Source organism: Chanodichthys erythropterus, chromosome 18 (genome assembly GCF_024489055.1).
Source record: "Chanodichthys erythropterus isolate Z2021 chromosome 18, ASM2448905v1, whole genome shotgun sequence".
Taxonomy (NCBI): Eukaryota; Metazoa; Chordata; class Actinopteri; order Cypriniformes; family Xenocyprididae; genus Chanodichthys; species Chanodichthys erythropterus.
Genome location: NC_090238.1, coordinates 27,331,664 through 27,354,666, shown reverse-complemented (window position 1 = coordinate 27,354,666; position 23,003 = coordinate 27,331,664). Strand labels below are relative to the sequence as shown.

Here is a 23,003-nt window from a genome sequence, read left to right as displayed (position 1 = left end):
GATGCAGAGATCTAGAGAGATCTGTTAGTGTTTAATGTTGTTTCTGTTTTCTGGGTTTTGTGAGGTCACCATTGTGCTGGAGAGTAGCGCCTGTGCTTCAGTCAATGATGATCCAGAAACACTGATGTTATGTTGGATGTTGCTTTATTTGAAGATAGTAACTGTGTAATTGTTGATGCAGTGATACAGTAGTTACATTAGTTCATACATGTGCTGTTGTCAGTTAAAGACTTATTGCAAGAGATTTGCATTTTAAAGAAAAGGTTTCATAATATTAATACAGGAAATACCTGTCTCCCCACTATTCTTTAAGAGCTGCTGTGCAGCCATAATTTATTTACCAGTTATCAATGTAAAGCTGCTTTGACACAATCTGCATTGTAAAAAGCGCTATATAAATAAAGGTGACTTGACTTAAAGAGCTTTTTTTTTTAAGACATTTGATGAACAGCTGCTTTTGTTAGTCAAATTAGCTCTAATTTTCAATAAAATTTTTTGACAAGGGCAGCAGAGATGTGCTGAGAACATTTCCAAATAAGGTATGGTTCCCTAAACGTTCAGAGAACGTCTTGAATGTTCTGTGAAGGTCCGCCGAATAACGTCCCCCAAACCTTAAAGGTGATAGAGATGATTTTTTTGTCGACTGAGAATCCAAAGACTGTCAGTGAGTTTTTGAAATGAGTGCGTAAGAACAACCCCCCTCCTTCACAGCTCATTTCAAAGGAACGCCTCCCAAAACTCGTGCACGAGTATTGGAAAACGAGTGTTTACCACCGGCATTCGCTATGTCGTGTTTTTTGGATTCATTATGTCGGACTCACCGCAGGTAACTCATAATCTGCAGTTGTTACTCCTGTCTCCTGACAAAAACATTGCATGCGGCGCCTGTGGAGTGTGGAAAGTTACTGGAGCGTGCAGCCGAGCTCGTCTCTCACAAAGAACGTCACGGCAGTGATTGACAAGCCAGAGGGCCAATCGTTTACACGATTGGCTGATGCTTTTAAGGCCCTACCTCGTGCACAGATGATGTATATTAATATTATTACTTTCAGTGCACCTAATAAATAGTCTTTTATCAGTTAGTAAAGACAGTTTCAAGCAATATTGCAAAAATGTATAAAACAAAACATCCTCTTTAGCACCTTTAAAAGAACTCCACATCGTGACCGTCTCTGAACTTACTGGGAACGTTACTAGGCAACATCCTTACCAGTGGGGACGTTCTGAGAATTTTCTGGGAACGTAAATTACTTGCGGGGAAGAACATACAGTAGGAGGAGAAAATCGGTTCATCAGCTTTTAACAAGTTAAGTTTGTTATTTTTTTTCCTTTTCTAAATTTACTATAGATGCTATAAAACTCTTTTGGTTTGTCTTTTGGTATAATTTGCTTGACTAGGCCTAATTAAATAAAATCTCAGTCCACTCCAAAATATTAGTGATTTGTCCATTTTAGACTAGGTTTGCTTGGTTTTCTCTTGAGGATTTGTGCAGCTGCATGTGAACAACACAATATTGAGCTCCATCATGTGAGTTCAAACTCCATACTCCTGAGCACTATGAAATGATTAACAACACTTTATTACAGATGCTTACCACATCCAAGACACAGTTGTTGAGCATGGTGTGGAGTACAAGAAAAACATCGCTAAGATTTTTGGTGGCTTTTGGTATGTGTGTAACATTGCTTAGTTAAGTTAAAGTTTCACTCGACTTTCGACTCGTGTCGAAATCCCTTGTACATTTTTGTTATTTGTAGTTCACAATCGAGAAACTATATTGCCCAGAACTCCTGTACATTTTCATCGACGTTGATTGGTTGCGCAAAGACACACCCCCTCGTGCATGTTCAAGGCGAGCTGCCTGTCAAGTTTAACGCAGCTTCAACACGAGCAGATAATGTGCCACTTTCAGCACGGACAGTTATTTTTGCTTTCACGATGGCATTCAACTGCAGCGCATTCAGCCGCCTTATCTTAGGGGCACACACCGCGGCTGAGGCCTGCGCAAAGCGGGCAGTTCGACAGACATGTGGGAGATATAGAGTGTGTCGGTGGTATTCCAGTATCACGCATGAAGAGAACAGACTGGAGCCAGACACTTCCTGTACATCTGTCAGAACTGCACAGGTAAGATAAATAGCCTATCTTAAAAATGCACGTGATGATTTTACGTCATAAATGATGATACTGTTATATATAATGTAAGTATTAGGAGTTGGTTGATGCAGCCAAACAATAAAACACGGCAATTTATTTTTCTGTAACATTTTTTTTTTTTTCTTCAATACATTGCAACATATAAATACTATGGTTATGTAGTGAATAGTAGTCATTCTGTGTAAAAAGTAGCCTCAAAAAAAAAACATGAGCCACAAAAAAGTATTTGGAAACATAAGCAACATTTAAAGATACTGTCAAAGTAGTAATACACGCACAAGGTCTCATTTATGCTTCATTAAAGAATGGGTGCTGAACATAATGGTTTTAAAGTGTGACAAATTATAAATGGTTCCTTCTTTACAACAGTTAAGTCATAAGACCCTCACTAAAGTACCAAACCAGACCTATCAGTCATGGATGCACGTGATATATAACATGACAAACTGTTATGCATTCTCTTTTGCCATCAAAGTGTTTACCACAAACTGGTCAATAGCCTACAAAATGATGTAAATTAAATCGAAATATCATATTCGTACAATATAATTTATAACAAAAATTTCCCTTAATATGGACTTTGGAAAAGCAAGCCGGGCAGTTTGTCAAGCTGAGGTTAAAAGAAAGCTTAAAGGGTTAGTTCACCCAAAAATGAAAATTCTGTCATATATTACTCACCCTCATGCCGTTCCACACCCGTAAGACGTTCATTAATCTTCGGAACACAAATTAAGATATTTTTGTTGAAATCCGATGGCTCCATGTGACCCGCATAGGGAGCAATGACATTTCCTCTCTCAAGATCCATAAAGGTACTAAAAACATATTTAAATCAGTTCATTTGAGTACAGTGGTTCAATATTAATATTATAAAGCGACGAGAATATTTTTGGTGTGCCAAAAAAAAACAAAACCCGACTTATTTAGTGATGGCCGATTTCAAAACACTGCTTCAGGAAGCTTCGGATTCAGCGTATCGAATCATGATTTGGAACGCATGTCAAACCGCCAAACTGCTGAAATCACATGACTTTGGCACTCCGAAGCTTCCTGAAGCAGTGTTTTGAAATCGGCCATCACTAAATAAGTCGTTATTTTGTTTTTTGCCGCAACCAAAAATATTATTGTTGCTTTATAATATTAATATTGAACCACTGTACTCACATGAACTGGTTTAAATATGTTTTTAGTACATTAAAGGATCTTGAGAGAGGAAGTGTCATTGCTGGCTACGGAGGCCTCACTGAGTCATTGGATTTCAACAAAAATATCTTAATTTGTGTTCCGAAGATTAGCAAAGGTCTTATGGGTGTGGAACAGCATGAGGGTGAGTAATAAATGACAGAATTTTTCATTTTTGGGTGAACTAACCCTTTAATAAGCTGAATGGTTCTTTTAATTCTCAATACTGAGTTTCATTATAAATATAAAAGTTCAGAAATAGAAACACTTTGTTTGTGCAGCAAAGTAACGGCATTCATCTTTAATTTATATCCCAAATAATCTTTTTGGCCTTCAAATAAAGTTGGATATTTAAGTATACCAAATTTGATCTCTATACATACAGTAAACTGGTGTAGGGTCAGTGATATATACTATACAGCATATCTCAACTGCTCAATTGCTTGTATGTTCGGAAAATGTAAACCATATCAGATTAGAGCTGGGTGATAATAAATGTAAATGTGTAGGGAACAGCACATTCTAGGGCCCAGTTTTATGGCAGGGCCCCTCTCTTACTGCAACAGAGGTGAAAGATTTGCTACATTTCAACTGGATCTTGGTGGACTAGCACAAACAAATGTCCAAGACCATCAGATAAGGAAGCTAGGAAAACTGACAGACACCTTAAATGCAGGAAGGACAGGACTTCTCACTGGTCCACACAGGCAGTTTCTGCCCTGCAGCCATCTTGAGACTAATCCCTAGGTTTAAGCTAACCGCCATAATTCTTTAGGACTTTTAGGATGCAAGAGCAGTGGCTGAAACAAAGGGAGGCCACAATGATCCATCCAGTCCAGTCATAACTATTTTTAAAAACTTTAAAACTGATGTAATCCACATACATCCATTTCATACTTATTCACAGATAAAAGTATTCTCAGTGACAGCTCGTTGTAGTGCAACATCTTTAAGTTAATATACATATGAATGCATGCATGACTGCTCAAGCTTTTCCCATCATGTTTGGACTCTATTTGTTATGAATATTGCCAAAGGTGTTCTGGTGATGGTTTGGAAAGTGAGAAATGCATTGATAAAACTTTAAAGACACTGCTCTAACTGTGTGCTTTAGATTATGCTAATGAGTTCTACATTGGAAAAAAACGGTGGGCCACCCTGTGTGTGTGTGTCCCCTCTGATGCCTGCAGCCAATCACAGCACTGGAATAGAGAATTGCCAAATTGCAGTCTCCTCCTCATAGGAAAGGGATAAATGTGCCCATTCAACAGACACTCAAACAGTGAGACATTAACAGAAACGCTCATGTTCTGAGTCTCCCGTCTGGTTAGATGCTAACAGATACATACTTGTTCTGAGCCTCCAGTTCATAACATTAAAAAAGGCTGCAACAGATACATTACATTCAGGTTCTGAGTCTCCCATCTGGTGAGATACTAACAGATATGCCGTCCTCCAGCCTGCAAAGGTGAGACAGCAACAAATTCCATACTTTGAGTCGACAGCTTGTGAGGCAGAAACAGATACGATCACGTTCTGAGCTTCCAGTCTATGAGGAAAGAGACAAGAGGCACGTCCCAAGTCTCCATGCTAGAGGGACAAAAGTGGATTGACCAAGTCCTGAGCACCTGGCCCAGAAGCAGAAGACATACAGACACATTTGCAACAAGGTTAAGCTCAGGAGAACAAACCTTCACTTCAAGGTACCATCATCTGCGTGTACCTTTTGCACCTACTTCAGGGCCTCCGTGTGTTCCAGATTTTAGGACCCTTTTTGGTGCTCCAGGAGATCAGCATCCCACAGAGCTTCTTGTTCAAGGCTGTTGAAACGGATTCCGGCTCCTCTCCCGACTACATTGTCACCCAGCACAATCAGTGGAAGACGTAACCTTCATCGGACTGCTCACTCAACCATGTGGAACATAAATATTACTTTGCCAAAGTCCAGAGACCTTGACCTTTATGTTATCTATATGTGATTTTCTCATTTACATTAGAGGAAATATAACTGATGCTAGTTAATATATAATCTTTCATTCATTTGTTTGATGTATAATAAGGTTCTTCACCTTATTAGTTTCAGAGAAACAATTTATCTTTCCATAAGATCACGTAACTCTTCCATAGCTTTCATCACTTGTATTGTATGCATCTTATGCACTTTATTCCTGTATCATTCTTGGTATTCATTTTGTAGTTTTGTTGATTTACTCTTGTTTATCTTTTTGTTAACATTTATTTTATTACACTTGTGTTAATAATGTAGAAGAGGCTCTACATACAAGTTAACGATATCTCACAGATCCTTCAAATTTTTCAGATGACAAACATATGACCATCCAATGAACATAAAATGATTGTTGAATAAATGAAAAAGATTATTTTATTGTTAAGGCAAGATTCCTTAGCTGGTACCCTGAGGAAAAGGGAGAAGAATGTCACCTGACACTCTTGCACTCATCTTAAGTGATGTGACCAAATCCTTACATTTATGGTGGCCATTTTAAGCATAAATCACTATAAGATATATTAAGATATTATAAACGTTAACATTCTGTAAAGCTGCTTTGAAACTGTATTGTGAAAAGTGCTATAAAAATAATTGACTATATTTTATTTGCTCACAAATTAAGAGCAGATAACATTTAAAAGTAAGAACATCACATTATTGATAACCTTAAAGGTGCCCTAGAATTGAAAATTGAATTTACCTCGGCATAGTTGAATAACAAGAGTTCAGTACATGGAAATGACATACAGTGAGTCTCAAACACCATTGTTTCCTCCTTCTTATGTAAATTTGATTTGTGCAAAAGACCTCTGAAGAACAACATAACACTGACTGTGTTGCAACTGTCGGGATCATTAATATATACGCCCCCAAATTTTGCATATGCCAGCCTATGTTCAAGGCATTAGACAAGCCAGTATTAACATTTAGATCTGTGCACAGCCAAATCAACAGACGTTATGCAGGTAAGCAAGCTAGGACAATGCCGAAAAGTGGCAGATGGAGCAATATTAACTGACTTGATCCATGATATCATGATATTTTTAGTGATATTTCTAAACTGTCTTTCTAAATGTTTCGTTAGCATGTTGCTAATGTACTGTTAAATGTGGTTAAAGTTACCATTGTTTCTTACTGTATTCATGGAGACAAGAGTCGTCGTTATTTTCATTATTAAACACTTGCAGTCTGTATAATTCATAAACACATCTTCATTCTTTATAAATCTCTCCAACAGTGTGTAGCGTTAGCTTTAGCCACGGAGCACTATCAAACTCATTCAGAATCAAATGTAAACATCTAAATAAATACTATACTTACATGATCTGACATGCTGCATGATGAACACTTTGTAAAGATCCATTTTGAGGGTTATATTAGCTGTGTGAACTTTGTTTATGCAATGTATTATAGAGTTACGAGCATGGGGGCGGGGAGCACGAGCATTTAAAGGGGACGCACGCTGAATCGGCACATTTATAATGATGCCCCAAAATAGGCAGTTAAAAAACTGAATTAAAAAAATCTATGGGGTATTTTAAGCTGAAACTTCACAGACACATTCAGGGGACACCTTAGACTTATATTACATCTTGTGAAAAAGCATTCTATGGCACCTTTAAAATGCTGTCAAAAATAAGAGAAAGTTACTGTGCTGATTTTATTGGCCTTGAGCTTTTCCTGTCTGCCACACATAATTATTTACCTGATTAGTTCTTATGTTCTCCATGTACTGTACTATGTAATATAGCTGTAAATAAAAACTATTTTGTTCTGCTGATATGTCATCTGATCGTGCCCTGTTTGTTGTTCTCAGCAGGTCCAAGAGCTTGTGGTTCCAGGTGGTCATAAGCGAGTTCTGAAGGATGTTCTGCCTTTCTCAGCATTCCTTACAGACTCCTTTGGACGGAGACATAATTACCTACGCATTTCCCTTACCGAGAAATGTAACCTTCGCTGTAAGTTTCTCATATACTGTATGCTTTTATTGAAACACTTCAGCTTCATGAATATTCAGATTTCTGCCTGAGTCCCGTCAGGATTGATTTCCATCGGCAATGGAAATGAAGACGTCAACTCTCATGATTCCATGCCCCTTCACGGCCTCATCAAGCTAATAATAATCTTTGCTATTGTTTTGAATAAGTGATCTCTAGCGGCTAAACTTACATACTGTCCCTTCAAGACAAAAATTGAGAATCAATAGTGATTTGTTTTTCTATTTCTCAGGTCAATACTGTATGCCACAAGAAGGGGTAAAACTCAGCCCTCGCTCTCAGCTCCTAACAACAGAGGAGTTACTGACGTTAGCCAGACTCTTCGTACGAGAGGGGGTGAACAAAATACGGCTGACTGGAGGAGAACCTCTCATTCGCCCAGACGTTCTGCATATAATAGGTAATTTTTACACCTTTTATTAGTTTTGTAAATGCTTTTTAACTTTGAATCATAACACAGTAGTTATATAGACTGCATCTCATGTTGCATGTCGGAATGTCTGCAATTACGAAATGACAATCAGTTCATACTTTTAATGTACAGTACAGTGGATATTTTAACTAAGAGACTAAGGTTAGAACTAAAGAGTGAACAGATTTTTCTGTGTTCAGTTTATTTCAGTGCATGTCATTTTAAGTCAATGTTACGGTGAGACTAGCACTGATAATAATTTTGTTGGTCTCTGATCATGTGCTGCGTGTTTCCTGCTTATTGGCTAATATTCTGAAAAACAAGCATGACAAATGATTTTGCAGCCATGAATATTTGACCGTTTCCCCTTTTTTTTTTTCTGAAAGGGGAATTGAGGAAGTTGGAGGGTCTGAAAACCATTGCAGTCACTACAAATGGCATGAATTTGACCAGGCTGTTGCCCGGTTTGAAAAAAGCTGGAGTGGATCTACTCAACATCAGCCTAGACACCCTGGTCCCTGCCAAATTTGAGTTCATCGCTAGACGAAAAGGTGCAATTTGCTGTTGATCAGTCACTCATTAAAGACATATATAACAAGTGAAAAATAATGTAGAAAAAACACATTGCAGAAGATCAAAAGTGTAAACCCTGTACTATGTAACTTCCATCTGTAGAGTTTCTTACGTAAATCTAACCGAGTATTGTTACATTATTGTGTCAAATTTTGTATGGCCGTGAGCATTTTACTTTTCCAATTTGGGGGCGACAATTGCTTGAATTTTGGGTTCATTATTATATTTAATGAAAAAAACAACTAATCCTTTGCAGGTTCCCTATTAGCACTGGGTTTAAATCCATAATACTGCAAAAGTCCAAAAATCTGACTCCTGCTGCTGATCTGTGCTGTGACTTTCATTCGGCTCATGTTGCATTGAGCAGATGCGTTCAGTTTTTAATTGTAGTGTCTGTTTTCTAACTGAACCAAATTATTTTTATTACTATAAAAAATCAAAACGACGGTGAGGACGGTGCTGTGGTGGATAAGTGACGTAACTGAGGTTGCGGCTGAACACTGAAAGCACTGTCAACACCGACTATTATCTTGTAATGCCAAGTATTTAAGCTGTATAATAGCTGTATTGTGAAAATTAACTGACAAAACTATGGTAGCAAACTTTCTAGAGACTATTGGACTCCATGTTCTTACTAGAAAATAAATTGAAATTTAAAAGATTACAGAATTTAGCTTCAGCTGTGAAAGTCACATATTTGCAACTATTATTTTAAATGGTCTTGCCTGCAATACTTTCTAACTGATGCTTAATATTGGTACCATGTGCAGGGTTTCATAAAGTGATGGAAGGCATTGAAAAGGCTGTTGAAATGGGCTACAATCCAGTCAAGGTAATGCACCTTTCTCAAAACATCATGTTTATAATCCCATTTGATGTGTGAAATGGTCCATCTCTAAGAAGGTTTTGGTTTCAGAAAGATGCAAAAGTACTAGAAAACAGTGTTAAAAACTGTTATTGACAAAAGTAACCAAATGCTGGAGCCCTTAAACCCACTTCAGAGCGTTTATCACCACCTTTTTAGCAACACCTGAAAAAGTTTGTTAATATTCATTTTCTTAAATTAATAGTTCACCCAGATTTTGTCATCATTTACTCACCCTCATGTTGCTCCAAACCTGTATGAATTTCTTTCTTCTGCTGAACACAAAAGAATATTTTGAAGAATATGTGTAACCAAACAGTTGATGGAACCCATTGACTTCCAAAGTATGGAAACAAATAGTACTATTTAACTTTATAACTCTGTTCTCAGGTGAACTGTGTGGTCATGAGAGGTCTGAATGAAGACGAGTTGATTGACTTTGTGTCACTGACAGAGACGAAACCATTGGATATGAGATTCATTGAGTACATGCCTTTTGATGGTAAGATTATGTTAACTAAAGTCAGAGAAATCTACATTGTGCACTTGTTAGCCCCTGTTACAGGTTGTAGTATAATTGGCACGTTGTAAAGGTTGCAGTTTCTGCCCCAGTTCTCTAATCGTATTATCAGTGCAGATTATTCTCTTTCCAGGTCAGTGAGACTTTGTTTTCCTCAGGATTTATTTTCATAACACATGTAACACAGTTCACATTCTGGTGATGTTTTAGGTCAAGAACCATTTAAGTCCTATTCTTTCACTACTAAATTGGTTTAACAGTGTGCAGAGACAAGTTTCAATGACAATGAAGAGATTTGAGACAAATTCCATAGATTTGTCTTTGTGAGCCGGGAAGAGAGATTGATTCTCTTGAGCCAGTAGCAGGAGCTGTTTTGCAGTCACTGTTAGAGGTTCTTGCCCTGGGGGTCAATACTACAGCAATCACTCCAATAGCAACTGATTAGATACTGTGATCAGTGGAGCCGTTTGTGAGGTGTGCAAACAATGACTCATCAAACCATACTTCACCCGACACAAAGTGAAACTATTAATGACTACAGGATTTCTTTAAAGAATATTAAACAGTCTCTAACTTAAGCAACAAAAACCTTGTTTTAAACTATTGTATTATCACTTTTTCATAGTTTAAGGTTTAGTAAGGTTGAAATAAGCACTGGAAAAAAGTCAGCAATGTCACAAACTGTAGTCCTCGTATCTAGACGAATCACAATAATGACCTATTTTGGATCCAAAATGGCAAATTTCGCTGAAAGGTGACAAGTTTGCATCTCTGAATTGTAGTGTAGAATTTGCGTTAAATACTGTATTAAAATCTCTTTACAAGTGATGCCTTTTAAATACAGGGTCATTCCGTGTCAAATCAACAAAATTTTGGAAAATTCCCTGGCTCATATTTTTGATTTTGTTCATTTTTTTTTTCTGAAACAAACATACAGGTGCTGGTCATATAATTAGAATATCGTGAAAAAGTTCATTTTTTATTGTAAATTATTTAAAAAAATGAAACTTTCATATATTCTTGATTCCCTACATGTAAAGTAAAACATTTCAAAAGTTTATTTTTTTAAATTTGTTGATTAGAGCGTACAGCTCATGAAAGTCCAAAATCCAGTATGTCAAAATATTAGAATATTTACATTTGAGTTGCATTAAATGACCATCCCTACAGTATAAATTCCAGGTATCTCTTGGTCTTTGAAACCACACTAATGGGGAAGACTGCTAACTTGGCATTGGTCCAGGAGACAATCATTGACACCCTCCACAAAGAGAGTAAGTCACAGAAGGTCATTACTGAATGGGGTGGCTGTTTACAGAGTGATGTATCAAATCATATTAAATGCAAAGTTGACTGGAAGGAAGAAATTGGGTAGGCAAAGGTGCACAAGCAACAGGGATGACCGCAAGCTTGAGAATACTGTCAAGTAAAGCCGATTCAAACACTCGGGAGAGCTTCACAATGAGTCAAATGAAGCCGGAGTCAGTGCATCAAGAGTCACCACACTCGGACATCTTCAGGAAAAGAATATCAAGCCACTTCTGAAACAGAAACAACGTCAGAAGCATCTTACCTGGGCTAAGGGGAAAAAGAACTGGACAGTGAACAGTGGTCGAAAGTCCTCTTTTCAGATAAAAGTAAATTTTGTTGAAATCATGGTCCCAGAGTCTGAAGGAAGACTGGAGAGGTACAGAATCCAAGCTGCTTGAAGTCTAGTTGGAAGTTTCTGAAGTTAGTAATGATTTGGGGAGGCGTGACGTCTGCTGGTGTTGGTCCATTGTGTTTTATCAAGTGCAAAGTCAATGCAGCCATCTTCTAGGAGATTTTGGAGCACTTTATGCTTCCATCTGCTGACAAGCTTTTTGGAGATGCTGATTTCCTTTTCCAGCAGGACTTTAGCACCTGCCCACAGTGCAAAAACCACTTCCAAGTGGTTTGCTGACCATGATATTACTGTGTTTTATTGGCCAGCCAACATGCCTGACCCCTGAATCTATGGGATATTTTCAAGAGAAAGATGAGAAACAGTCGATCCAACAATATACAGATGATCTGAAGGCTCAATAGTGCCTCAGCAGTGCCACAGGCTGATCACTTCCATGCCACACTTCACTGATGCTGTAATTTGTGCTAGGAGCAAGTCATTTGCTGTATTATGTGCTGCCGACCAAGTATTGAGTGTACAAATGAACATACTTTAAAGAACTTGAACTTTTCTGTTTTGCAAATCCATTTTTTGATTGATCTTAGGAAATATTCTAATATTTTGATATACTGGATTTTGGACTTTCATGAGCTGTATGCTCTAATCATCAAAATAAAAAAATAAAAAAACTTTTGAAATGTTTTACTTTACATGTAGGGAATCTAGAATATTTTATCTATTTTGTGGAGGGGGGTCAAAATGACCATTTTCACCTGAGATTTGGAGCAGGGGTAAAAATGCAATTTGGCTCTAGGTGAAAATTCTCATTTTGACACCCCTCTACAAAATAGTGTATTACTTGGAAAATACACATCCATGACATTCAATATTTGGTATGTATGTATGTATGACATAATGTGCCATTTAATACATGTTTGGAGAAATAATTTCTACATACAAAAATGTAAAGCAGTTGAATGTTGTTTAAGCAACTTTTTACACATTGGCTGTCTCTGTAGGTAACAGATGGAACTTCAAGATGATGGTGAGCTATCAGGAGATGCTGGACTGTATAAAGCAAAAATGGCCCAATCTGGAACCTGTGCCCGGAGAGGAAACAGACACAGCCAAGGTCAGCTCAGCTCCAGACTGCTAAATAAATCATTGGCCATGAATCATTCTCAATGTTAAATTCTCATGGTGGAGCTAATTTGAAAATATTTTTGTTTTGGCTCATTTCTGAGGGTCAGTTTTATTTTGCAGCGTTACTGTGCAGTTATTATACATTGGTTTGTAAATGTTTCGAAACTTTCTCATGTTATTAATAGGCCAAAAAACTTCTATCAAAACATTCCTTTTGAAATCCTGAATCATGAACTATCAGCGGATAAGCCCTCGTGTGTGTATTTCTGTGTTGTGCGCTCACAGGCGTTTAGAGTACCAGGATTTCAGGGCCAGCTGGGCTTCATTAGCTCCATGTCAGACAATTTCTGTGGTTCCTGTAACCGCCTGCGCATCACGGCCGATGGCAACCTTAAGGTACATGTGTGTTTGATGTTCCCTAAATACCCTTAGGATTTTCAACTAGCTGTCTGCTCTGTTACTTTAAGTTTTATTGTGTCTGTGTTGGCATGCTATTAGGTTTGTTTGTTTGGGAATTCAGAGGTGTCTTTGAGGGATTTTCTGCGCTCCGGAGCACCTGAAGAGGAACTACTGCACATCATAGGGGCAGCAGTCGGGAGAAAGAAGAAACAGCATGCAGGTAAAAACACACACACTCTCTGGCACAACACATCAACTGTGCAGCAAAAGAATATAATTTAAAATTCAGTCATTCAGTTAGGTCATGTCTACTTCATGTACTTTTGTATCTGAACTGAATATAACTTTCTCTCTTTTCTTCAGGGATGTTCAATATATCTCAGATGAAGAACAGGCCGATGATCCTCATTGGTGGGTGACATGGCTGTACGTAATACACTTCCCATCTCACTCGCTCTGTTTCTGTCCTTCTCTGCTTCTCTGTTTTCACTCATAGGGTTGGGTGATATACCAATAGAAATTTTTCAAAAACAGTGAAAAATGTTTGCAAAAGTAAAAAGTTTTTTGTGATTGTATATCAACTAGGGGTGTGTGATATTGAAATACAGAAATTAACTTTTTCATTAAGGGGTGATATTTACCATCTTTAAAGGATTAGTTCACCCAAAACAAAAATTAATTACTCACCCTCATGTCGTTCCACACCCATAAGACCCTCGTTCATCTTCGGAACACAAATTAAGATATTTTTGATGAAATCCAATGGCTCAGTGAGGCCTGCATTGCCAACAAGACAATTAACACTTTCAATGCTCAAAAAGCTGCTAAAGACATATTTAAAACAGTTCATGTGACTACAGTGGTTCAACCTTAATGTTATGAAGTGACGAGAATACTTTTTGTGCACCAAAAAAAAAACAAATAACGACTTTATTCAACAATATCTAGTGATGGGCGATTTCAAATCACTGCTTCATGAAGCTTTGAAGCTAAACAAATCTTTTGTTAAGAAATCAGTGGTTTGGAACGTGCGGAATGTGATTTCAGTAAACAAGGTTTTGTTAAGTCATAAGTGTTTCAAAATTTCAATGGTTCACCACTGGGGGGCGCAACTTTGGCAGTTTGATATACACTCTGAACCACTGATTTGAAACAAAAGATTCGTAAAGCTTCGAAGATTCATGAAGCGTTGTTTTGAAATCGCCCATCACTAGATATTGTTGAATAAAGTCGTTATTTGACCGAAAAAGTGCATATGATGTGTGCCATTTGGGACAGGACCATAAAAGATCAATATCTGCTTAAAAAAAAAAAAAAACTGTTTATCGATGATAATACATATCTCACACCCCTATCAACAACAACATTTTTCAGATATGTATTGTTTTGTATATTACCCATCCCTTTGCACTCAGGTAAACATGTATACATTTCCCAGATTTCCAGCAGTTGAGGATTGACATTTAGAAACTATTGTTGAAATACAGCATTGTTGAATATGTTTGTCCTTGTTTACAGGTAGGGATTGCAGTTGGCTGCTGCCAGTGCCTCCATTCAGAGGCAGTCAGAGACCGGCTCTTTCTCTCATCCACTGCATGGACTCAGCAGCCTCTGCTACAACCCAGTCATTACCAAATTACTGTAAACACTTTTGTAGTAATGTGCATCAGGACTACACAAGCACTTTTGATAATGACGCACAAGGTTTGACTAATTTTCATAGAAATAATAATCGACTAAGGTTTAATCCCATTATGAGCATTAACAATCTAAGACACATCTGTGCAGCCTCAGTGGCGCTTTGCAGTGACGCGATGACTGAATCTTGTCATCAGGTGAATGTTGGTGCCTCAAAAACCCCTACAGCTGTAACCTTTCCTACACCTATTTTGCGTTGGGGGTCTCACCCACCACAGCTACAATCCAAAACATTGGCTCCTGTGCCCTTTCGTAGTGCACTACTGTCGACATCCACATTTAGAGATTCAGCTCTGCAGTTTGCACGCCACTGCCACAGAAAAACTCCTGAATGTGGATTCGATTTGAAAATACCACATACAGACGCACGATCGTCCAGCTTTGATGGAACTTCTGATCAGTTGACCCACACTGATGCACAGGGTAAAGCCTCCATGGTCAATGTGGGCTTTAAGGCGGTAACTTGTCGCACAGCCACAGCTTGTGGCAAAGTCATCCTGGGCCCAAAAGCTTTTCATCTGGTGTGTGTCAACCAGCTCGCCAAGGGCGATGCCCTAGCGGTAGCGCAGCTAGCAGGCATCATGGGTGCCAAGCAGACCTCATCCCTCATTCCCCTCTGTCATCCACTTCCTCTTGACCACGTTTCTGTTACCATAGAGCTACTAGAAGAAGGACATGCTGTCATCGTAAAGGCAACCTGCCAAACCACGGGCCGCACAGGAGTGGAGATGGAGGCCCTGACCGCCGTTACGGTGGCCTCGCTGACCCTCTACGACATGTGCAAGTCAGTCAGCCATGACATTGTTATTACTGACATCAAGTTGCTTAGCAAAACGGGTGGGCAGAGAGGTGATTTCCATCGCTGGCCCGACTCCTAAAGAACGCACAAATCTTACCTGTTTGAATGTAGCTTAATTCACTAGAGTGATCTCTAACAAAATGTGCCTTCAGATGCCTCTAGCTGATCCACTAATTGCTATTTGAACTGTTCCTATGTTTATAACCAGCATGAAATGTGATTTATTCGAGTAATCATTTACTTTATACAAAAGAATACATTATTTTGGTCTAGATTTATTTTGATAATGATGTTGAGCAGTATTTGGTAAGCCAGTTAAACCAGTTAAGGTCTATGAGGATTCCTTTGCTCTGAAAAGTGTTTGCATACCTGAACCAAAACAAACTGTAGTCAGGTTATTCATTTCATTCAAAGGAATGTTTCCTCTTAAAAAAGATGTTTTGAAAAATGTCGCAGTGGTCAGTGTTTTTTTTTTCCCCATATAATGAAAGTCAGTGGGGTGTAGTATTGTTTGGACCCCCCGTGTTCTTCAAAATATATGAAGAAAAAAAGTGCATGCAGGATTGGAACAACACAAGGGTTGAGTAAATGATGAAACTAGCCATTTAAAGCAAAATACAATGACCTGACAATGTCAAAACCCGGTAACAAGTTATCATTTTAGCACTTCCGGTTCCATCGACCTGAAGTGAATGGGTTTGGGGTTAAACTCAGCATGAAACAGAGGAAAAGGATGTGCTAGTGTTTTCTTTTCTATTGTGATACACACAAGTGAAACTGCTTTTTGAGAAAAAAAAAAAAAGTAGGGCAGGACTTGATTTTGTCCATGGGTTGATTCAATTGTTGGATTGTTGTGGTTTGACCCCCCCCAATTAAATAAATAATTTTTTAATTTATATTTTTATGGTGACTAACACAAGCTCACAATGTTTTCACATATAACAAAGTACATAAGTTATACCTTCTTTTTTTTGTAGCTTGTATTTGTCTGGAAAAGGCAACAGTACACATTTTCGAAATCTTCCTAATAAAACACCTGACTGAACTCATCAGCTCCTCCTAGTAGAGGCTCCAAGACCAGAAATAGATGGGGTCAGATATGGGAGAAATTCAAAATGTGTACTGGATGACACCAGGAACAGGGTTGGAGAAACTCTTGCTAAAGGGACTCCAGGTAAACGCAGTAGTTCATTAGGAGCCGTTTAACTTCTGACGGTTGTATTTAGAGCTTATTTTGTGCAGTAATCTAAAGGCTAACGAAAAACTCTTATGTTTTGTCGAGGGAACTTCCGTGTTGGCCTACAAAAGTACTTCATCGCTGTAGAAAAGGCTTGCATTGAAAATTTGCACTTGGCCAAAATACTGTGACTTTTCTAATAAATATACATATGATAAACATCTTTTAGATTACATATGGCCTCTTTCATGAAACACAAACAAAGATCATTTCTTTATGAAACAAGTGTAGCTAGGGCCTGCGGCTCCCTCCTGTGGGGCCAGCAATTGTCAGAATGCTCTTCATCATAATATTCTAACCAAATTGATAAAGTTTACAATGTATCATTTGCTCCATATCTTAACTGCAATAATACAATTTTGAATGACAGATCCACCAGATGTGTTTGGTATACTTATTTTTTTTCTGTCTTGGTCAATTGTTATGGATACCTAGAATGATTGAACATTTTATTACTGTAAAGTCATGCCTAAAAACTGTGACTGGCTAGGACTTTATGTTGGACCCAGGAACTGCTGTTTGACTGGTCAAATTTACAACTCTGGTTCCTTCTGTGATCAGAAGAGGGCACTGTTACACCGTGGAAACATCTTATTCAACCGTAAGAAGAACTGCCATCACTAAATGGAAGAAAGACTGCCTGAGATATTCATAGCACAACATTAGACACACAAGTGATTTAAGAGCCAGCTGTACAGGAGTGTGACCCAAATTAAAAAGTTTACGCAAATGTCAGTGAAACAAGTTTATTTTTACCCTACAAAATGTCACATGGAAAGGGGTCAGGTGGAGGGTTTGAGGGTCGAACCATAAACAAACAATTATATATAAATCAGGAATGGGCAACTTCTGTTGAGTAGGGTCAATGTCTTGCAGAGTTTAGCTCCAATTCTAATTAAACACACCTGAACAAGCTAATTAAGGATTACTAGAAAGGCAGGCAGGAGAGTTATTATCAGGGTTGTATCTAAACTCTACAGGACAGTGGCCTTCAAGGACTGAAGTTGCCCAACCCTGGCTTGTCATTTTCATACAAACTATCCAACAAATATCAATCACTATATAGTTATAATTATACAATTTCTGTCGTAATGCTGTGTATACATACAAAATATAGCAAACTAAATAAATAGAGGTTCAATTTACAGGAAAACAAAATCATTTCCACATTCCTCAGACTTTAATTTTACCCTTTCTTGTTTTTATGATGGTGTACAAAATATTTGAGAACTATACATCTATTATGTGTCAAATCAGCCTTTAGAATTGTGCACGAGGCACAATCGCAACCTGTCGAAATCACGGGTGGAACATTCCATGAATGTGATTTGTTTCATGTCACAGACAATAATACACCGGTATTATCAAAGAACCACACCTATGCACAACTCGAGCCAATAGGGAAAACATCAAGTGCATTATTGGACCAAGCAGAAGTGTGAGGCAAAACATTCTCTTTCAAAAATATCTAGATAAAAAAGTGAGCGATACATTTAGGCAGTTTTGCTTGCTGTATTCAGATGCAGTTTGATTACAATGACTGTCTTATACAGTATATTTACTTTGTTGTAACATGTACCAAAGATAAACAATTTTCTTTACCCTTCATATCACAGCCAATATCATATCTATCGATATTCAATCCAACAAAAGGTTAGTGTTATACAAAAAACAATGGAACTTGGAATAATGGATAAATTTACACCTATTTACGAAGGCCTGATTTCTGAAACTACAAAAATATACTTAAATGTTCATATTTTATCAGCCTTTGGCTCCTCAGGTTTGTGGTGCAGGAAAAGTTTGTCCTACAAAAAGTGCATCAAGCAACTATAGCTACATCTTTTCCTTTCTGTTTTGGACAATCAATGACCAAATATATATATACAAAAAAAAAAAAAAATAACAATACTGAAGATTTTAATACTCTGTGGAACTGGAAACACAGAACACCAAGATGTCTGCAAAACCACTCCTCTCACGACAAGAACAAAGATGTAAAAGGAAATAAAAGAGCCCAAAACACCCCGATTTTAATTTGGCAAGGGGGATCATTTTTAGATACTAAATCAGGTGCAAGATTATAAAATTGTCTGACAAAATATATGCCTTCATATTCATTTCGGTGCGCCCTGAACAGTAAATTGTGCAAATCCACATTTCCTAATTGTGCGTGATCTCAATTTAATCGGCTCAAGCTTTAGGACTTTGCCATAAGATCTAATAAGAGCCTCCGTGGGGAATCCTTAGGAAGTGCAATTAAACTAATTACAGACAAGTTAAAGCTGATTGAAATGTTCCGATTTAAATAGGCAATAATTGTCTTTTTCTAAATGTTCTAGACAAGCCTCTGTGCTCTTTTCAGGTCAAACCAAAACAATTTTAAATCACAACTGCTGTCTGTTGTACAAAACATACTGACTCATACTAAGCCGTTAGTCACAAAACATGTGACCTAAAACAGATGGAACTGCAATTACTACTTTTGGTATATAGGTACACCATTAACAGAACAAACATAAATATACACCTTTCAATCATTAAATCTAAATAAGTACACATAATGAGCTGATGCAAGTGAGAAAGGAGAGAATGACTGCACTGGCCCTTTGTTATGGCACTTGCAAGCTTAGCGTTGAAACTTGTGTGTTTTTGGACTGTTAATAAATTATCCCACTGGCTTAATGAAATATGGATATACCAATGCTCCTGCTCTCATACAGACAAACCCTTTTTGTTCCTTAAGCAGGGTCAGGAGGCACAGAACTGTACCCTCAAAAATGGAAAAGTAGCACCATATTTAATCATCTCTTAAAGATAAACACAATCACCTTAAAAAGAACTCCCACTGTGACCCCATATGGACAGATGACACAGGAGGCCTACAAATCTCCAATTTAACTTAGCCTACATGTTGAACTAGGATGCCTCTTGAGAAAAAAACAAAGCTGCATTCTTTTTTTTTCTTTTTTCTTGGTTCAAAACAATCAAAATCTCACTGGACTCATCCTTCAGCATTGCCTTCACATCTGTGTCTGTATCCAAATCAGTGGCCTCTCGTCTCAACACCATTTTCTCTGTCATATCGTGCCAACTACAAGGTCATTGCATGTACATCTGCAACCTTTGTCCTGACTACAGCTACTTAATATACATGTTTTAAAAAAGAAAATATGAACAATATATAATAAACAAGAAAACCGAAGTGGGTTACATAATGTTGACCTCGAGTTAAAAGGTCAAAGTCTGAAATTCAGTGGAAATCTCTGAGATTCAGGAGACAACTGTGGCAAATAGCAGTGTGTACCTAGTGTTTCTTTATAAACATTAAGATATACGTGAGGCATCGTTTTGTTTAACATAATCAAGGCCCAAAGGTTCAGTATGTTAACCTGAAAAAGTGATGAAGACACATGGTAGTACTTGCTCATTGCTAACTGCTTCTTTAAACAAAATGTCATTGTCCCTTCCTTCCTAGAAAGCTACCTAAGAGCGTTTTAGATAAAAGGTGCGGTTGTAGAGGACAGATAAGACAAGGTCACAAAAGTATTCCAGTAACAACCTGATGGAGATGTATTAACGTGTTACTTTGGTATACCTTGAAGCGTCCAAAAGCATTCAAAGAAAAGGCATTAAACAAAAATGAACGTGAAATATGAGAGTGGGTCTGCTTCTACATTTAAATGCCATGACAATCCTACGGGTTCATTTAACTGTTTGACACAATGCATGTAAAGGAACTCGAATTTCTGCATTCATAATATTTTGTATTATTCTCTGAGTCTCTCTGTAAAAGCATTATTCTTTTGTCGGTATCTCCATCCAGGAGGTAGTCCTCGGAATGCCGTTATGCTTGTAGAGGCACTTGGGAAAGGAGTATCCCAACCTGTAAGGCTGCATCCACAGTGTCATATATCAAATCTAGCTTTGAATAATAATATTTCCTTTTTTATCTCCATTTTCATGTTTAAGAAGCACCAGCTGCATCCTTTAAATTAAAAAGCACAGTTGGATCCGAAGTTTAGAGGTACTAGATTTCCAAAAATGGGGCTCTCTCTTAATCTCCCAAAGTTAGAGCAAGGGAATAGGCGGCTGGGAAAGGATAATAATCTTGGCTGGTAATAAGGATGAACCAAATGGATTCTACAAGTGACTCCTATCATGTCCACCTCTTGTATCGTGAGACCTCGCAGTGCCAGACTGCTCTTCTTGAACTGTTCTTCCAGGCTGAAAGTCTGGTTGGCCACAAAAACCAACAGTAAGATCTCAGTTTGAGAGTACATGACAAGAAGGAAGACCGAAAAGCAGAAACAAGAGGCGAGAGATTGCAGGGTATCCTTCACATAGTAGGTCCAGACTATTTTACAGTGAGCCTGTCCATCTTTGAGCTTGTCACTTATTACTGGTCTGAGCAAAATGTAAAATATAGGGCAGTGTACAACATTTCAAAAGAGTTCCCCGTCAGTCTGTGAATATAAAAAGTCTGGTCTCCTTTTGACTGTATTCACTGGGGTCAATAGTTCACCTTGGTGACTGGTCTTTCACGACCCCCTCCATCCGTCAGCTGGTTGACGGAGCGCTTGCGGTTGCGTTTAAGTTTAGAGTCCTTGTCGAAGACTTCACCTGAGCGAAGTGCCGACACAAGATCATCAAACTCTCCCACCTCCTCTGACACACTGCCTCCGGTGCTTTTCTTCGCTCGTCTCTCTCGTTCCCGCTGGTCCTTCAGCTGGGATGGATACATGAACAGAGATAATGTCAAAGAGCTGTGATCATACAGGGCAGCAGCATTATATTGTTTTTAGTACATATAAACACATATGATGATGTTATTATTTCCTCTGCCCAATGTAAAAATGATTTGAAGAAGCTTTAGATCAAACTAAAAATCCTAAATCAGTGAATAGCGGTCAATCCCGAAAAATGTGCTACCAAAACAGTATCACGATACAGAAGGGGCCTAGCAGAGCTGTTCTGAGGTGATTCATGGTCTCATGAGTGACTACAATAAATAAATAAATCAGCATCTGTGGTCCTGCTACCAATTACTCCAGGGCTTACAGCATACATCACTAGTGTCATGACATTTGAAATGGTTTTTCTCATGCAGCATGTGTGTTTGTTGAAGTGCATGATACTTTATATCCATGGTAAAAGTGACAACGCTGTGCATTTTGAAGTGACATGACATGAAGTGACATGTTGCCAAGTATGGTGACCCATACTCAGAATTTGTGCTCTGCATTTAACCCATCCAAGTGCACACACACACCGTGAACACACACCCGGAGCAGTGGGCAGCCATTGCTGCGGCGCCCGGGGAGCAGTTGGGGGTACGGTGCCTTGCTCAAGGGTCTCACCTCAGTCGTGGTATTGAGGGTAGGGAGAGCGCTGGATATTCACTCCCCTCGCCGACAATCCCTGCCGGACCTGAGACTCGAACCCATGACCTTTGGGTTACAAGTCCGACTCTCTATCCATTAGGCCACGACTGCCCCATTTTCATGTCTTAACAGTTATGATTTATTAGATAATGTACATGGATTTGTGTGTTGTTTTACATGAGGCTGAAAATTGAGAAGTCAGGGAAAAGGAGAAAAAACCCTGCAGAAATGTTGTGCATAATATGAACTTTTGTTATTGTACCGTTAAAACATCTTGCATGCCAATGGCTGTGGCTGCCAACACTGGGTGTGAGAGTCAAGTCAAAAACAAATAGAAAGCATTATAATCAATGACTATTTCTGACTCATTCCAGGTGCTTGAGCAACTTCTGAAGGAGGAGCTTATCTTTTTGGAACGCTGGCTTTCACACGTCCAGTTTAGACTGAAAACATGGATTGCAGGGAAGTGTTGTCTCGTAAATGACAGAAAATTGCACCAATGGTGGGGAAAGAGTTAACAACATCCTGGATAGTGTCAGAGGATTATATGTATGGTTGGAGCATTTCACTGCAGATTGATTTGGAACTTAATCAAGGCAATTCAGGGATTGCAAAGAAACTGTTGAAAGATTAAGCAATGGTAACTATACTGGATGTGACATTCGTTGATACTTTTTTCTATGCAAATTTCCCCCAAAAATGAAACTTATCCCATGATTTTCAAGCCATTCTAGGTGTATATGATTATCTTCTTTCAGATGAACACAATCTGAATTATATTATAAAATATCCTAGCTCTTCCAAGCTTTATAATGGGTGTGAATGGTTCTCATGATTTTGAAGTCCAAAAAATAATGCATCCATCCATCATAAAAGATGATGGATCCACACGGCTCCCACATCCTACATCATACATTGCATCAGAAGTTACTCTATTTGCATAAGCCGTCTGCCGGAAGTTAGTTATTTTAGTTAATGGA

At 38.3% G+C, this 23,003-nt stretch overlaps 2 protein-coding genes across 9 annotated transcripts in view; one reads left to right on the top strand and one right to left on the bottom strand.

Moving 5' to 3' along the window:
• Nucleotides 1-1,837: 1,837 nt before the first annotated feature.
• On the top strand, nucleotides 1,838-19,632 carry mocs1 (molybdenum cofactor synthesis 1). Of its 3 annotated transcripts, none has more exons than XM_067368525.1 (11): nucleotides 1,838-2,128; nucleotides 7,171-7,309; nucleotides 7,581-7,748; nucleotides 8,147-8,311; nucleotides 9,104-9,165; nucleotides 9,589-9,700; nucleotides 12,383-12,495; nucleotides 12,792-12,902; nucleotides 13,005-13,125; nucleotides 13,269-13,316; nucleotides 14,424-19,632. In XM_067368525.1, exons 1-11 carry the CDS (start codon nucleotides 1,940-1,942, stop codon nucleotides 15,479-15,481), a joined length of 2,286 nt encoding a protein of 761 aa, XP_067224626.1. In that variant the 5' UTR covers nucleotides 1,838-1,939; the 3' UTR covers nucleotides 15,482-19,632. The 3 variants fall into 3 exon arrangements, with proteins under 3 accessions (XP_067224626.1, XP_067224625.1, XP_067224627.1); XM_067368524.1 differs by having other exon boundaries at nucleotides 7,168-7,309; XM_067368526.1 differs by having other exon boundaries at nucleotides 7,168-7,309; nucleotides 13,269-13,331; nucleotides 14,424-14,560.
• Nucleotides 19,633-19,771: 139 nt separating this feature from the next.
• The window catches only part of daam2 (dishevelled associated activator of morphogenesis 2), a 97,778-nt gene continuing 94,546 nt past the window's right edge, over nucleotides 19,772-23,003 (bottom strand). For all 6 annotated transcript variants that reach the window (XM_067368519.1, XM_067368518.1, XM_067368521.1 and 3 more), the window contains one exon: nucleotides 19,772-21,368. In XM_067368519.1, the coding sequence (XP_067224620.1) occupies nucleotides 21,153-21,368 (216 nt within the window). In that variant the 3' untranslated portion in view covers nucleotides 19,772-21,152. The remainder of the gene's footprint in view (nucleotides 21,369-23,003) is intronic.